At 41.8% G+C, this 16,970-nt stretch overlaps 1 protein-coding gene and 1 pseudogene across 2 annotated transcripts; both read right to left on the bottom strand.

Annotated features, from left to right (window-relative positions):
• The window catches only part of LOC133895105 (ABC transporter A family member 8-like), a 33,282-nt pseudogene extending 31,780 nt beyond the window's left edge, over positions 1 to 1,502 (bottom strand).
• Positions 1,503 to 8,153: 6,651 nt separating this feature from the next.
• Positions 8,154 to 13,321, bottom strand: LOC133894744 (ABC transporter A family member 7-like). 2 transcript variants are annotated; one of them, XM_062334908.1, is made up of 18 exons: positions 13,194 to 13,318; positions 12,611 to 13,004; positions 12,421 to 12,503; positions 12,176 to 12,320; positions 11,587 to 11,715; positions 11,375 to 11,499; positions 11,128 to 11,286; positions 10,886 to 11,048; positions 10,678 to 10,803; positions 10,501 to 10,584; positions 10,059 to 10,423; positions 9,787 to 9,987; positions 9,592 to 9,701; positions 9,412 to 9,496; positions 9,113 to 9,241; positions 8,926 to 9,031; positions 8,760 to 8,848; positions 8,154 to 8,656 (listed from the first exon to the last, which is right to left on the bottom strand). In XM_062334908.1, exons 1-18 carry the CDS (start codon positions 13,275 to 13,277, stop codon positions 8,357 to 8,359), a joined length of 2,877 nt encoding a protein of 958 aa, XP_062190892.1. In that variant the 5' UTR covers positions 13,278 to 13,318; the 3' UTR covers positions 8,154 to 8,356. The 2 variants fall into 2 exon arrangements, with proteins under 2 accessions (XP_062190892.1, XP_062190893.1); XM_062334909.1 differs by lacking the exons at positions 8,154 to 8,656; positions 8,926 to 9,031 and having other exon boundaries at positions 8,760 to 8,885; positions 13,194 to 13,321.
• Positions 13,322 to 16,970: the final 3,649 nt, after the last annotated feature.

Here is a 16,970-nt window from a genome sequence, read left to right as displayed (position 1 = left end):
AAGACACATATTCAGAAAGAATAAACATGTAGTTGTATCACACACCTATCTCCTTTCATCTTACGAGTGTAGAATTCGTGTTGATGACAGACCTACATCTTCAATCAGTTGCTTCTTCCATGAGATAAGAGGGAACGTTGATCAATTCCAAGGCAACCTGATGAGGAGAGACAGGAGGAGCTCCAAAGAGCCACCGATAAGATAAATGGGGGAAGAGAGGCGAAGAAGATTTACGCACATGAGCAAAGTAGAGAGCAGCTCATGGACTTCTCACTCTAGAGAATGCCTCCTCATGCTAAAATAGGACAGCCAATTTTTTCCCTCTATCTCGACATCTCACGTGCGAAACTCACCTTTTTCCCTCCACTCAAATACAAGCCGGATTGGACCACACGGTGCATAGCACTGTTGGGCCACATAGCAGAGGAGCATTACGGCCGTTGGATGGTTGTTTGACGGCGCTGATGGGTTGAACTTCCCTTTGATGTGAATCGCCCAACATCAGAGGATCTCATTGCCGGCTCCACCCATTCTCTCACGTCTCTCTCCCTCTCAGTCCTCTCTGAGCATCTCACGGAAAAAGCCACCGACCGGTCACCATATCCTCCCGCTCTCTCTGTCACATTCATAGTACCTGCGAGAAAGCCTCTCCCCCGCCATACATACAACATCACAAACACAGAGCATCAACACTTCCACTGCTCCCTCTCCAAACTAGAGAACCAACAACGCCGAACTCACCCCACCTGCTTGCTTCTTCGCCTGTGACAAAGTTCTTCCCACCGCCGTTGCCGAAGCATCGTCCACCCGAGCTTCGCCATCACCATGAACATCGAATTCCCTCGATAAGCACACCTTTCTCTCTGCTCCTCTTTCCACGCCGGCCGCCCCAAGCCACCGCCCGATCGAGCTGTATCCTCTCCTCTGCTACGGCCAAGCCACGCCACCGCTCGGCCGCGCACCACACCGCGCCGCTCAACTGGCTCAGCAGCGGCCCCGCCAGTGCGCCGTCCCGGTCTCTCCCCGTCGTCGCCTTCCACCTGCACAACCGGGTCGAGCCCACTCAGCCCCGGTGCACCACGCCATCCCAGCCTTCCGCCAGCAGCTCCGTCGTGCCTCTCTCCCTCACTGCAATCGCCGCGCAGCCACGCACATGGATAGCCACCGCCGCCATACTCCACCGCGCCACCCAGCCAACCGACTCGCTGCTCCGCTGACGCGTTGCCTCCTCCCACCACCCGGCCCCTCTGCACTGCCAGCTCGGGCCCTGCTCGAGCCCAACTGTCATAGGCGAGCTGCCACCGGTGAGACCCCGCCGGCAAGCTAGCTTCTCCAGGTGCCCCCTCCCTGCTCTGCCCCTTCGTGCCTCCTTGGAGGTTGCCGCCGGCAAGCTTTGTGCGTGCGTCGCCGCTGGCTCCCCCGGCGGACCACCCTCCCTGGCTGCTCCTCCGTCGGTCTCCCTTTCTCTCTCTCCTACCCTCTCTCTCTGAAATCCCCTCCATCCTGTGGGCCCTATCTATAAATAATGTTATTTTGTAATTTCTTGATTTAATTTTAGATTAAATCTTTTAAGAGTCATAACTTCTCTATTCTAACTGCGATTTTAACGATTTTTTCATCTAAATCCATCTAAATCCGAGATCAATCTTTCTATCTCAATATGATATCCATTAGGGTTCATTTATTTTCCCATTTGGAGTTATTTTATTCTTATCTAGTATAAGCCTTCGTTAATCGTAATCGTATTTGTAAAATCAAAGGAATTCGCATAACCAAGGTTTAGAAGAAGGCTTCAGAGAAGGCAAGTTCTATATCTTTGATCATGTTGAGCCCATGGTTTTTTAATAATCTAATTGGTCAAGTTAAAACTTCACTTATCATCGCATGTGCTATGTATTGTAAAATTTCAACTGCTTACAGTAGTTAAATCATATCAAATAATTGTCATATCTTAAGCAATCATTATTCTAAATATATATCATCCTAGAATTTACTTGTCGTTATCTATATTAACGTCAGACAACATCTTGATATCTAGCATGCTTAAGATGGAATACATCTCTTCAAAGGTATCACTAGTAGAATACATCTCTTCGGAGATGTCGTTTCACTGATTATTAAATTCAACTCATATGCTATGAATCTTTGGTGATTATGGAATCCTTGATGTGGTGTGTAAAATGGGTGAAAACTGTTTTAGTAGGGGCAAGTAGAGTAGTCCTCTGGTGAGGATGCTCTTAGGAGGCTTGAGTTACCTCTATGATATTCATTGCCAGCTGAAGATGCATACTCCGACTGCATAAGTACTGAATTATTGCGCCATTATGCTAAGCCACCCTAGTGCAACCATGAGTCCTGTTATGGGTTGGACTTGACCTTTCTGTCTCCCGATCTAGCTGGACATTTTACTGGGAGACCAGGGGAGCAACGAGCACCCAAGCATCTATTAGGTGCTTCATAGATGTTTATGGAATCATACTCTTTTTGAGGGTCCTAGTGATACCATGTCATCCCTTCCATAGACCTGAAGCACTTCGGGTGTCTCATAGTATAGTCCAATAAGGGGATGTGGTCAAAGTGTCTTGTTATGATTTGCTCCTCCACTTGCAACAGTTGGAGGCTGAGCATATTATGTGGGTACAATGTACAACCTCTGCAGAGTGTAAATCTATTCGAATAGTCGTATTCATAGTCATAGACATGCATGACCTCACTTGGTTAGACTTGGGATGTGTGTATCTTATTTGATGACCTCACTTATTTGATGAGTGAGTATGTGCATTAGATGTCTGTATAAGATGGTTGTTGGCTCAATCTGCTAGGAGCTGTGTGATACTAGAGGTACATCAGGCACAATAATAGGGACTATGGAGCGAGGTGTAGTCCCTCCCAGGATCGAAAACCCCCGGATATACCTTATTACCTTGTTTACACTGTTTCAAAATTAAGAGTAGAGCATATAACTGGATACCTGCATAAACTATTTCATAATTAAAACTAAACTGTATAGCCTTATCCTTGAGTTATCCTTTATGCATCTATCAACCCCTTGCAATAGTATATGACTTGCTAAGTACCTTCTATACTTATTATTGCTATCATTTATATGAGGAAGCGGATGCTGACTTCGTTGGAGACGAAGGCGCGGATGAGGAGTAGATTAGTGATCATGTTCGCACTCATAGCTGCATGTGGCTTTGGGTTGTTGTTCCGTTGTGTTTTGTTGGCTTGTTGGCTAGGCTTGTAATACTCTATGGTTTAAAACATTTGTATTATTGTAACCTTAATACTTTTATATTAGATGACTGACTATGATGCACAATTGTTGTACTAAACATATCAGCTACTTAAATCAGGAACTGATAAAGGAGGCATAAGAGATCCTGAGAATGGAGTCTTACAGTTACTCTGCTCTCTCCTCGGAGAGTACTTAATCACTTATTACTATGATCACTTGCTTTGCAAATGAGTGAAATGTGTTGAGTTGATTGATGGTGCGAGTGGTGGAAAATGGTGTGGTGTTAAGAAAACCCTAAAAACCGCTTCGGCGGGGGCAAGCAGGATAGTCTTCTGAGAGTTGGGGGATTATCTCCTGAGGGTTTTCCTTTGGGAAGGATGATTCTTGGTAAGCAAGTCCTCATGAGAGAATTGTTGATATGAAGATACTAGCCCCGATCGTGTAATGACCAAATCGTTGAGCTGCTGTGCTAAGCCATCCCGTACAACCATGTGTCCTGTTATGGGTAGGACTTTATCTCACACCCTATTAGCTGAGCTCAGTACCTACATTGGAGGCAAGGGTGTAATGGAAACTCAGGAAAAAAACTCATTATTGTGCATAGAACGAGGGCTGGCTAGTGACACTGAAATGGTCGGACTTGAGTTGCGATTAATCCAATGCTCCAGACCCCTGTTTATCTCATGGGTGGATCATGTGGCAACATGTTCGATGGGGTACGGGATGTTGATACGATTCCGTCCTTCACTTGCAACGGTTGGAGGCTGAGCATATCATGTGGGTATAGTGTACAACCTCTACAGAGTGTAAATCTATTCAAATAACCGTGTTCACAGTCATGGACAAGTGAAGTTACATATTCACAATGGTTAGGTTTGTGGTGTGCGTACCCCGGTGATGTGTGAGTGGATAGTGTGCCCGTGTTTTGAAGAAAGATGTCTGTATGCCATTGAAACTAGTTGGACTAAGCGTCAACCAGCTAAAAGATGGGAATTGCAGGAGAATTGATAGCTTTCCCCCAGGGTCAAAACTCTTATCAATCAAACATGTCTTTTGATTAAACTAGTTTAAACCAAGTGTTACACCTAAATTCACACTACATGTAAAATTGGCTTTGCACCCAAACTATAGCTCTTTGGCTTTATCCTTGGTTACCTCCTTTATGCATCTACTCAATTTCTGAAGTAGTGTTAAGACTTGTTGAGTACCTTCCATACTCAGTCTCATTACTTTTAGATTATTGAGATGGAGATTAACCTTGACTCAGATGAAGTAAAAGAGAAGAAGTCTAAGGTTGCATCCTTACCCAAGTTGTATGTGGTATTGGGTTGTTCCACTTTGTGCCACTGTAGGATGTTCTGTCTGGCTGGTCTATCGTGGATCCTAGTCTATGAGATCATTGTTCACTCTTTTCAGATAATTATTTTATTCGAAGTATGTATTTGATATCATTATGTTGAATTCTATGCTTATCAGCTACTTGATCCAGTGACTGATATAGGAGGCACAGCGAATCCGAGATCGGGGTCTTACAATATACATAATACTTCAAGAATTACATACTGTGATAAAGAACAACTGCAAAGTGACGAATCTCACTTCTTGCACTTCATAACTTAAGAATCAAGTAAACTTCAAAAAAGTAAATATTAAAGCAACAAACTCATGCATAATTAAAAGACATAACTTCTAACATAGGTATACACTTCATGCTTCACATATGAAACAACTGGAAGAAAGAATACATAGCTCACTTCCCTTACCTCATAATCTAGAGAATACATCCAATCTTCATAAGGCAAAAAGTAAGTAATATGCTCAGATTTAATTTAATAAATTATTAGAAAGTACGACAATTAAAGGATGGCGGTGACCAAATAACAAGTTAAAGCATAGCCCTACACTATATTCACTTGCCTTCACCGACGACGAGGCCAGCAACTAGTTGCATCCCGAAGCGGCACCACCTAAACAAGTGTATAAATTAGCATCAAAATGATGCAACAAAAAAAGCAAAAGGAGACACACTCCTACGCTCGAAAACCACACAAACAAGGCAATATCAAAAATCGACGGAGAGACATCGACCACTTTGCTTACAAGATGTCGAGCGAGAACTTTCTCTAGCAAGATCGAACCCGAACAACAAAATAGTGCGTGAACAAACTCTCAACCGATGAAAACACTCTTTTATCAATTACTCCTAAATCGCTTGTCCAAAATGAACAAGACTGACACTAACGGAAAGATATCAACGACATCTACACTTTTGTGTTAACTATATGGTCAAATTCAGTACTAATTAAACCACAAATTCAAATTAATTTGATGCACACTAAACAGATTATAGAAACACTAATCCAATGATGTGGACAACCGAACTCAACTAATCCAATGATGTGGACAACCGAACTCAACTATCTACAAGCATCTAAGGACCACGAAGAGATCACCTTTGTAGCGAGATCACGTATCAACGGCGGAATCCATTGAATTTGTGGAAATCCTCCTCCTCCTCCTCCTCCTCCTTCTTCTTCTTCTTATTCTTCTTCTTCTTCTTCTTCTTCTTCTTCTTCTTCTTCCCTGTTGTCAGCTGGTCCATTTCAAATATTTTCCCAACCTTAGGCCTTGGCCGGCAGGCGACACAGTAGTGGCGTCCACGCGACAACGCATAGCGCTGGTGGAGGCTGGGCATAGGGTAGGGCAGCGGGCGGCTGGCGGCGGCCGGCAGGGCATGGGGGGGGCACGGTTACGCCTAAGGTTTGGCTAGAGGCAGTGTGGCATCGAGCTACCGGGCGAAAATGGTGGGGATCTGGGTGGTGACTGATCCCATCCGGCCTTTTCTTCTTCTTTTTTTCTCTCTAATCTAACAGTTTAAATTTATTGGACTTGCTACGGCTTCATCGAGTGTCCAAATGGGATGTTAGATAGCGAAACAGAATCGTCTCGATGAGATCTACGCATCCACGATCTGCAATCGTCCATCTGAATAACTAATCAAAAGTCAGAATTTGAACTCCTCGCGGGCCCCATAGTCCACAACTGAACTTTGGTCATTTTTGGGTATTACAAACATCCATTACCTTTTATCAAATCCGGTTAGCAACATAACCATCTCCGTGTATTTTCATCAACTAAACCATCATCATTCACAATATTTCATTTTATCCTAAAATGCACTTTCCATGAACATACAAGCATAGCATGCCACTTTATGCATAACAACATCACCCATGTGCTCAACCATACAATATACCAACATATCCAATACATATGCACTAATGCACAAATGACTCTCATCTCACCTACACCACTCACAACTGAACCTAATCTCAATCAACTACACTTATTGGTAATTACTCATCACATTAGCTAGATCATCCCCATGATCTTACAGGAAAATATTTGGTGCAAAGAAGCAAATAGGTGTAAAGGTGGAAATAACAAATGATGCCGCCATCCGATCCCTATTCGAAGGTTATAGTTGATCCCACTAGTGGAGATGTTGATTTACAGAAAACCCCCGTGTGGTCACGAAATATCACGAAATAACCTCTCCACTAGTGGGATGGTGGGATCAACCATAGCTTTTCGATGAGGATCAAATGGAAGGCATTCACTGTTTGCATGTTTGCACTTATTTACTAGTTTGCACCAAAGATTTTCCCATCATCTTACTCAAATACTCTTGAGCAGCGCAACGAACAAGAAGAGATTGGGGCATGCACTACACTCAAGATTCATATCATGGCAGCTGCACGCAGACGATAGTTGGCCTAGTCTGGTTAGCGCGACGGCCTAGACGACTCGTCGTGTGCGCTTACCCATTACAGTCTTACAGATGCATGATTTTCACTTGGAGTGACCTCTTCAGACATGCCAGTGGACCAGCATTGCTATAGCTTCCTCTGGACAAAATGGATTGATGTAGAATGATCAAATCCTCCTTGATGCCTGTGAATTCAAAGGCGGATCAAATTGAGGCACGCTTACCAACATAAACAAATTGCCACGTTGACCAGGCTCCCATATAATTCTGACCTCCAAATCTAAATTGAAGTGCTGATGGCAATAGTTTCACCTTGTGGTTGGAACCTGTGCGTTAGAAATAAAGAAAATATCCATTTGGTAATAGCACAAGCATCTTAAATCCTGAAGGAATAAACTAATTTGGCAGCAGCAGTGTATCCAACCGGGGGGGGGGGGGGCTTGAGCCCCCTACCCTCCGGGAACACTTGAGAACCCTCCCAAGACCCTCCTAAAATTTTTGGGCATGGAAGAGGAAGGAGAAGAGAAGAGGAAAAGAGGAAGAAGAGAAAAAGAGGAGAGGAAGGAGGAAGAAGAAGTTGAGCCCCCTCTAATCCTTGCTCTGGATCCGCCACTGTCTGACACGGAAGCATCATATGCCTTTTCAGTTCCCATTTTAGTTTTTACTAAAACCCCCACAGTTGATGAAAATTTTTTCCTTTTCTTTTATTTAAAGAAAATACTATAATGTGATGGGTGCGTAACATTTCACTCTAATAGAAGTCAGAAAATGGGTTTACCTCTATCCTATTCCCAATATAATGGCATTAAAAATAATAATTCTGCAATAAGATGTGGTGTGCTTCGATGACATTCAAATAGAGTGAGCATTTGAAATAAAGGCAGCGAATATAGAATAAAGGGCTAAAGGTTCTCAATTTGTCAATAAGGGGGGACTTAAGATTCATGTTAGTTATAGCACAGAAAAAGATCCCCTCAAAATTATGTTACCAGTTGCTGTTAAGGATGGTGTTTATAATGCTTAACAATTTATATTAGATAAAATGAAGCTGTACATTTTTGGAAGATACGTATGAGCACAAAATCTGCACTGCTCAGTATTTTTTTTTATCAAACATGACTTATATTACTGACATTGCAAAATATGTGACAATATGAACAGAGTACATCTGTATTTGCTAAGCAACAACTTGAAATTCGGATTATAGAATATACAACTTAACTATACTAAATATACACCTCAAGCGCCATCCTAAAAAAAAAAGACTATAACCAAAGTTCAAACAAGAATATACACCACATAGTCCTCGAAAAGGAAGAACATAATCTCCTATAAATCCAATATACTATTTAAGCAACCACACTGAACGCTTGTGCTCCCTTGGCAACCTTGATGAAGACATCCTCCAAGGTGGTGTCAACCAGGCCCCAAGCGTGTATGCTGAACCGGCTTTTTGCACTCTCAACTGCATGGAAAACATCTGCTATCCTCACCTCCTGCTTTGGCAGCTCAAATTTCTGTGTTCCTGATATATGATATATCCTGCTTGCACTTGGTGACAAACGGTGAACAAGCTGTTCGACCTCCTGTTCATGCTCCGAAGATGTTGTCATTGTGAACACATAGGTGCCGCCATATCTACCTTTCAGCTGCAAAAGATTGCAACAGCAGGTATTTGCAAGTTTTAGTAACAAAGACATCTACACAAAATTGGAATTGTGAGCAATTCATACGGGTAAATAGATACGTTACCTCCTTTGGATTTCCAAGGCACTGGAAACCACCGTCCACAAAAATGCCAAGCCTATCGCATAGTACTTCTGCCTCCTCCATTGAATGTGCTGTCAAAATTCACTTGATGATTCACCATTATTGTGTCTATAGAAGAGATAACAAGAATATTAGAATAGATCAATACTTGTAAGAATGATGGCGCGGTTTTTCTTTGCCTCCTTCACAACACTCCACAGGTTATTTCTTGAGGCTGGATCTAGTCCAGTGCTTGGCTCGTCCATGAAAACAACCTAATTTTTTTAAAAAAAATCAGTTGCACATGCCATTGTATTTTGTGCATTCGAAAGCCTGAACAGAAATAAGGGTAATACCTTGGGGTCCCCGATTAATGAGATGGCAACACTAAGCCTTCGTTTCATTCCCCCACTGTACTTTCCTACTTGCTTATTGCCAACGCCACCATGAAATAGGTTAACACTCTTCAGAGAGTCATCAACAGCCTGCAGTACAACGTATTTGTCAATTCAAATATTGATGTGTCTATGCATATAATCATCTGAATAGTTGCTGCGAGATAGAATAGACAAACATGTCCTACTTCTAATCTCAGACTATTTTATAGTGAAGGTAAATAAGAACTGTCCTGTAAATACGCTTGTTAGACTTATACCTTCAGTAATTCGGTGCCTTTAAGATTCTTTAACCTCCCATAAAACAATAGATGCTCTTTACCCGTCAATGTTTCCCAAAGTAAGCTGCATTCAAAAAGCATCAGTCGTGATGGCAATATACAGAGCAACAGTGAAATACAAAAATAGGTTATTAGATAAATCTTAGATCAAGGCCGTACTCATGCTGTGGACATACACCCATGTTCGTATAGATCTCATCCATATCAGTTGTTATATCCATTCCGTGGACATAGGCAGTGCCAGATGTAGGTGGAATGAGCCCAATCATCTGCAGGCGAAAATATATCATTAAGGAGTGCATAATGTCACCTAAATTTGTCAGAAAAATACAGTAGTAGGTTATGATGCCGTACCATGCTGATGAAGGATGTCTTCCCAGCTCCATTCGGGCCAAGCATTCCAAAACACTGGCCTTTTGGTAGAGCAAGAGACAGCCCTCGGACTGCAAGTTTGTCAGGGTTTCCATCCTTTCCATGGTAAACCTTCTTGAGGTTATCACAGATGATTGCTTGGTTCTCATTGCCTTCCAGTAGAAGTTGCTCAACTACCTCTCTCTGAATATAATTTAGAAAAATAAGAAAAAAAAAGTAAGTATTGTTGAGAAATGTGTAAGAGAGTAACTTACTTCTTGAGCAGAATCAGGATTGTCCATTTCAACTACTACTTTAGATCCTTGTCGCCCGAAGCTATATCTCCGCAATGATAGAGCACGTTTCTTAAAGCATCTCAAGAAGAATAAGGGATTTTTTCGAATTCCGCCTCCCAATGACGAGACTTGATCCATATAGAATGTCAATGGGAGCAGTATTGCCCACTCCACGACCATAATAATCAAGACAACACGCATTCCATTAACAGGGTCGTCCAAATTAGCCCACTCCATACCATTGGTCCCTATTGCATTTGCAGAGAATGCATATCGACCAAACTCATATAACCCTCGGTACAATGAAAATCCAGGGATGATCTCCATGACAACTATCCAACCCTCTGTGTACGTAAAAAAGGAGCTCGTCATGCATACAGCCTAAATACAGTTATAAGACAATAATAAGATAGAACCTTACTTGGAAAACTAGTATCTTCAACGAAAAAGCGAAGAAGAAATGCCCCTAGTAAGCCAGAGCCAAATACATAGATGTAACCAACCACTGCAGAACAGTGATTCTCAAGTCAATGAATCAGATCATTAGATTTTAAGCACCATAGGTTTTCTTTAGAAGTTATATATGTGAGGCACAAACCTGTGGCTATTTTGACAGAAGAAAAGATGGAAGCTACAAAAAATGCAAGTGCAATCTGCAGATTTATATAGATGAAGTAGAAGACAAACTGAATGCTGTAGTCATTTAATTTGAAGAAGTTTAGGCCTGCACAGCGGAAAGTTGAATTAAAATTACATAATTTATTTGCAAAAATTGCATCTTGTTAAGAATTGTTTTAGTTAATTACCGATCAGGGAGCCAAAAATCACAAATAGTATCATATAGAAAGCCGACAGAGCAAAGAAGTAAACATAGGAGATAAGCCAGTAAGGACCATCCTTCAGACCATGCATCTTCATCATAATTTTCAGCTTCTGTTGCTTCTCATACACTAGATATGACAATATGACCTGGAAAAAGTTTAGCACTATTCAAGCTATTTTATTATTTGCCACTTTCCTTAAAAAAAAGGTTGTATCTCACACTCACTGGAAATAGTAGTTCAATGATCCACGTGAAGAACAGTGCACCAAGAAGAGAAGAGAGGTCAAACTTCTGTTTTGTTCCTACTTTGGGCATGTCTTTAACATATTCGAGCAACATTTCCACTCCACTTCCTCTGAGAAATTTGATGTACGCATTGGATGCCTAAAGCAAAAAAGCATAAATAGTCTCAGTAGTTGCAATGCAGATGAATATCACTCGAAATGAAAGTTGTGCTGGTGTACAAACCTACCGTGTTAACCAAGCGTGGAACTCGTAACAATGCGATTTGTCCATACGCGGTGTTGTTGTTATAGGTAGAGTTGTACCAAATGTTTATTTCAAGACCATTCATATTTGTGTTCAAGAAATCATAACCTATGGAGAAAAGCAAGTTATACACAGAAGAAAAGGAATCAATAATGAGTAACATTTCGTTGAAGTCTGATTAGAAGATGAGATTACCTGCAACAAATTCATTCGTCTTTCCTCCTCCACTACCTCTATTTTGTTGTCTATAACCTTTAAATAGTTCGTCATTTATAACCGACGCACTTTCACGCCATAATGACAGTCCTTGAATGCAGTCAATGTCTGAACAAGAAAAATCATCAGACTTACATATTTAGCAGGCATAGAAAACAGTATCTATGAAGAATTGACAACCTTTGGTATCTAATTGTCCAAGAGATAACAAAATAATATAACAACGAAAGAAAAAACCTTGCTAGCAAAACATAAGTTGCTTCCTAGCTTGTTTATCGGAATACATTAATTCCCAGAAACCCAGTCATAGAAGCTTATAGCACTTTATAATATATGATGGCACTTGACAACACTACGAATGTGGTCCAGTATTCTCTGGAAGCGAAATTGAGCTAACAAAAGTGAGGTGGTAATTCCAAATGTCTAAAACTCTCCAGTAGTTCAATCTTAACTGTACAATTGTCCAGTAGTTTAATCTTAACTAAGTTCTCAGTTCTGCCTTTACGTCCTGGTGCAATTACATCCTTGATGCAAATAAAATAGGCCCATGGAGGAAAATGCTACTTACTGAGCTGAAGAGGTATGCCCACGGCATTGTATGAAACTGTCTGTGATAAATTGAACAAACACTGAGGTTGTAACAGATATAAAGTATTCCCTGGGATGAACACTGGCTCTATAAACTGTGTTGTCCACGGCGACGTGTCTGAGCCCTATAAAGATAAATCCAGCAAGAGCTCCACACATCACAAAAAAGAACACAGTATGACGACTCAAAAGCAAGGCAAGCAATTAGGCATTAAAGAAACTCACAGCGACAATCTTTGAGAGAGCATCAAGGTAATCCGTGAAATTCAATGGGGATGACAGAGCAGGAAACAGTCCACCCGAAAGACCTGCCAATCAAAAAGCAGGCAAACCACCCGAATTATGAACAGCAACTTGGTGCACATTGACTTTAAGTGTACTGCCATGACATAGAAGAAGAAGTAGCAGAACATACTTTCTGCAAGCGTGCGGTTGTTGCCGGTGACGAGGACAGAGGCGGGGCAGGAACCGGTGTCCCGGCAGGTCGGGTTAGGCAAACCATCCAACGGCTGGGAGGCGGTCCTGACGGCCCGGGACTCTGGCCGCGGCACCTGGACCAGCGCCGGCCACTTGGTAGGTCTGGGGATCGGGCAGCTCCCAACCTGGTCCAGCGTGGAGTGCTGGACGCCGCACTCCGTCCGGCGGCAGGCCCCCTCGGCCGCGCCTGGGCCGGGGTCGACGCAGGAGCAGCCGCATCGGTACTTGGGCTTGCTGAGCTCGCGGTCGATGACGCCCTGCAGCACGACGAGCAGCACGCAGAGGAGGACCGGGAAGAGGGTGATGCACGCGTTCGTCCTCATGTTCCTCTTCTGCACTCACATCCAAGAAGGTAATAATTAAGAGACGGCGCCCCCATTCCCCGACCTCTTGCGTGCCCCAGACGCGCGCCCATCCGCGTGCCCAAGAACCGCTTGCTCACCAACAATCTCGTTCGCGTGCGAGCTAAGCAGAGGAATCCAAGAAACAGAGCAAGAAACAGGGGAACGAAGGGAGGGGACCTGGAAGCAGAGGTTCTTGCGGAGGAGGGCGTTGGCCTGCGTGGGGAAGCTCGCGGGGCCCCTCGAGGGCGCCGCGGAGTCCATTGGCGAGCAGAGCAGCCGCTGTGCTGGGTTCGATGGGGAAGACGAGTCCAATGGACAACCAGCAATGGCGAGCCTTCTGCTCCGCCTTTTATAGCCTGCTTGGGTCGTTGGTTCCCGCCAGTTCCGCGACACGCCGTCACCGTGTGTGGCCGTCTCTGCAGGGAGGACGAAATTGAATAAAACTGAGAAGGCTTAGATGTAAATATGTAAGTGATATAAAAATATTTTGGGAGGGCTTAACTGCAAAACTCTCTGGTTTGCTTGTCGTCTGAAAGTTCTCGAGCCCATCATTGTTCTTCGGTTGACTTGAGGATAACTGAAACTGTGATGCTGGTCAGAGGCTGTGTGGGCCCACCCAGTGGCTGTCCCTGCGTTTGCACATGTAATAGATTCCGGGTGATATGAATCATCTTACAGGGATTTGAACTTTTATTTTTAAAATAAAAATTAGATGGCTCAACTAAATACTCTTAATTTACTTACAGCACTATATCTAAGATTTTTTTAAAGTTAGATTTAACCAATTTTTAAAAATCTTAAATTTAGAATTATGCCAAACGAGATCTTAGTTTTATAGTTTCTAAATGAAAATTAGCTTGCATCAAGATTGTGCGTCCAAGTGACGTGCATGTAATTTTATTGCAGTGTAAAGTTTTCTCTTAAGTGTATCTGCGTATGAAATGAAGTTGTATTCATTTGTACTCTCATTGCCCAACTGGAAAAACTTACCCTATAGGGGGGGGGGGGGAGATCTAGTATGTGGCCCCGATGATAAATAGCAAGTGATAATAAATAGTTAATAACCTTAGCTAGTGCTCTAAGTAATACTGTAGACTTGCTAGGCTAAAAATTCAATTGTAAAACCTTGAATGGCATATGATGGTATACGAGTTTACGCGCATTTTGGCTCAACTTACCATACCAATAATAATTAAATTTACACAATCTTCAGTAAACAAGAAAGAAAGAAGATAATGCATTTTTCCAAATTAATCCGTGCCATGATGCCAGAGTCCTTATTTTGCATGAAGTGAGATCAAAATACAGAGAAACGAAACAAAATGAAATACCCAAATGAAGTCAAAGTCAAACCACATCTATACCGCGTACGGTCAGAGGCTTTCGTACAAGGGGCTCGTGTCTCGCATTATTGGACTTAAGTGGCTGGTTTTGTTTGTCCATAAAGAAAAAGCTCTGCCTCTCCTTAGTGGTGAAGTAGAAGAAAGGTGCCTCGAATTTGGGGTTTCCTACAGACCGGAAATTCCACAGGCATTTGGGGAACTGGTAGGGGAATCTAGGACTAATTAATCCGCTATCGTTTCTTGGACAGTAAGGAAGAGTTGACCATGCAAAGTATGCAACATATATCTGTCGATGATTATTAAAGTTAACTATACTTATTTATTTAAAGTAGATATACTTATCTACTAACTGTGCATATCGCAGAGTAAGACATAAAATTTTATATAACTTTAGTCATCTTTTAGAATAATAACCATACGTCATATGTTGCCTTATTAATCTTAGAAGTTATCAATTATAATTAGGGTGTGTCCAGATCTATTACAATAAATCTCGATGAGTTCTCTCATATTCTAAATCCTGAAGCTTTTGTCAAATAAATCTGATCGTGACTCGGAACTGTTGTGGATCACGATAGATTGTTTCTTCTTCTATTAGATCTTATATCTATTTGGCTTTCTCCTGCCTATTTGACTTGTCCAATACCCTATTGAGCTACTCTCTCCATTCCTAATATAGTTGGAGGAATACCATACTCGGAGTCTTGAGCATAATATTTTCGGATTTTGTTATTTGGAGGATGTTTTTTCTAATCCGGAGATTATTTCTGTGTGGAACACAGTAAACTTTTTGGAATACCCACACATACCTTATTTACCTCATGACAGTTATTAAACCTACCATGCAATGTAACATATATGTATACGATAATACTTCATTCTCATAATATATCATATTTCTAGTAAACTCTTATCAAATCCTCATCAATAGTAATCAACACTTTGCGAGTATGTATCTTCAAAGGGTGAAGAGTGTTTAGGAATGAACCGTACGTGTTTACGTCCAAAACATCACTTTGTTGTGCCTGGAGTGAGTGACAACAAACAAATCTATGACTTTTCCGTCTTAGACTATCCCCAACCATATTTCTTTTATTTCGTTACTTTCCCGATTCCCTTCCCTGTTCTCATTCCCTTTATTTCCTCTCATCTCCAACAGCTTCTCTTCGAAGGAAATCGCGAAGGGAAAGGAGAGAAAATCCCATCCTGAAGGGAATGACCCTGGGAATTCCGTTATGAAAGGAACCGTGAAGGGAAACCGTTGGGAGCGCTGAAGGAAACGGGAATCCCTTCACGACGGGAATCTGGCCGTGAAGAGAATCCGTTAGGGGTAGTCTTACTTTACTCTGTGCCGCATGATATCTGAGGGCCGAGAGGAGCTCCATCACCATAGAAACTATGAACTTTGACATGCACCTGGGTTAATTAGCTCGATCTCTGGCTAATTCTTCTTGTCACAAATCAACGGTTGTCCACTCGCAACTTACAAATCAGTGGCTCTTGCACGTGCGTGCGTACACAGAAGGGAACAATATTATATAGCACATGCAACGATCGAGCTACTCTCTGACAAATCAGCGCAAAGTTCGACGTAATCATGCCACTTCATGCCGCGGGAAGTTAGTTTGTATAGTCAAGAGGCTACTGGTAATTGCTCAACATGGATGAACAATGACTGATTAATATATACATTGTCAAACAGGAGAGTACGTAGCAGGGAAGCTGCCTGCTCTTAATTTGTGGATGACGTACGTACCCCTCGTTAAACTGAGCTGATCAGTAACTTGCGGAGGTTTAACTATGTTGGATTCGACGGATGGTCAGAACACTAGTGAATTTCCGATAAAGTTTCGCTGGTACTATTCAACGGGATATATACTTAATTTATCTGCAAAAAGTTTAGCTCACGTCGTCAAAAGGGCGAACGGGCAAACTAATGGAATTAGATTAGGCACTGAAGTCTATTTGGACTTATTTTTTCAGCGTAAATATTTTTTGGCTATGACATGGGCCGGGATGCAATTGAACTGGATTGGGACGTCACTGTTTGCTATCTTAAGCTTGTTTTCAGCTCAGATGTAATAACTATACCATGATCCTAGAATATATGGTGAGTTTATTTTTCTTTAATTCAATTTTCAAGTCTTAACTCCAAAGCTTCTGCCTGTTGAAACCTCAACTAAAATAAGTTGGGGATACATACTAGACAAGCAATATTGCCGTATTGTCTTTGAAATAATATTCTTAGTATGCAGTCTCTTGGGACAAAGGAATATTTTTTTAATTGGTAATAATCCTTTTTAACAAAAATAATAATAGCTTAACCTACGGGAAAAATTGTTACTGAGGCTATATATCAATTATAATATTTCAATAAACAATTTTATGGTTTTTTTTAAGAAGTAAGGGTAGTAAGTGTGTGTGTATATATATACGATAATAATTTATAGTAGTATGAAAATCTTAGTCATTTTTTTTAGCCCATTTATCTTGTAACACCCTGTCAGTAGTCTATAATGCAAATCCTGCATGCTTACACTTAGACACAGCTGTGACTTTGGGTCGTGCTATTTTAGGCTGTCAATGGTATGAGTTTTGGTACGACTTAAAG

Source organism: Phragmites australis, chromosome 16 (genome assembly GCF_958298935.1).
Source record: "Phragmites australis chromosome 16, lpPhrAust1.1, whole genome shotgun sequence".
Taxonomy (NCBI): Eukaryota; Viridiplantae; Streptophyta; class Magnoliopsida; order Poales; family Poaceae; genus Phragmites; species Phragmites australis.
This window is presented reverse-complemented; position numbering and strand designations above follow the sequence as displayed.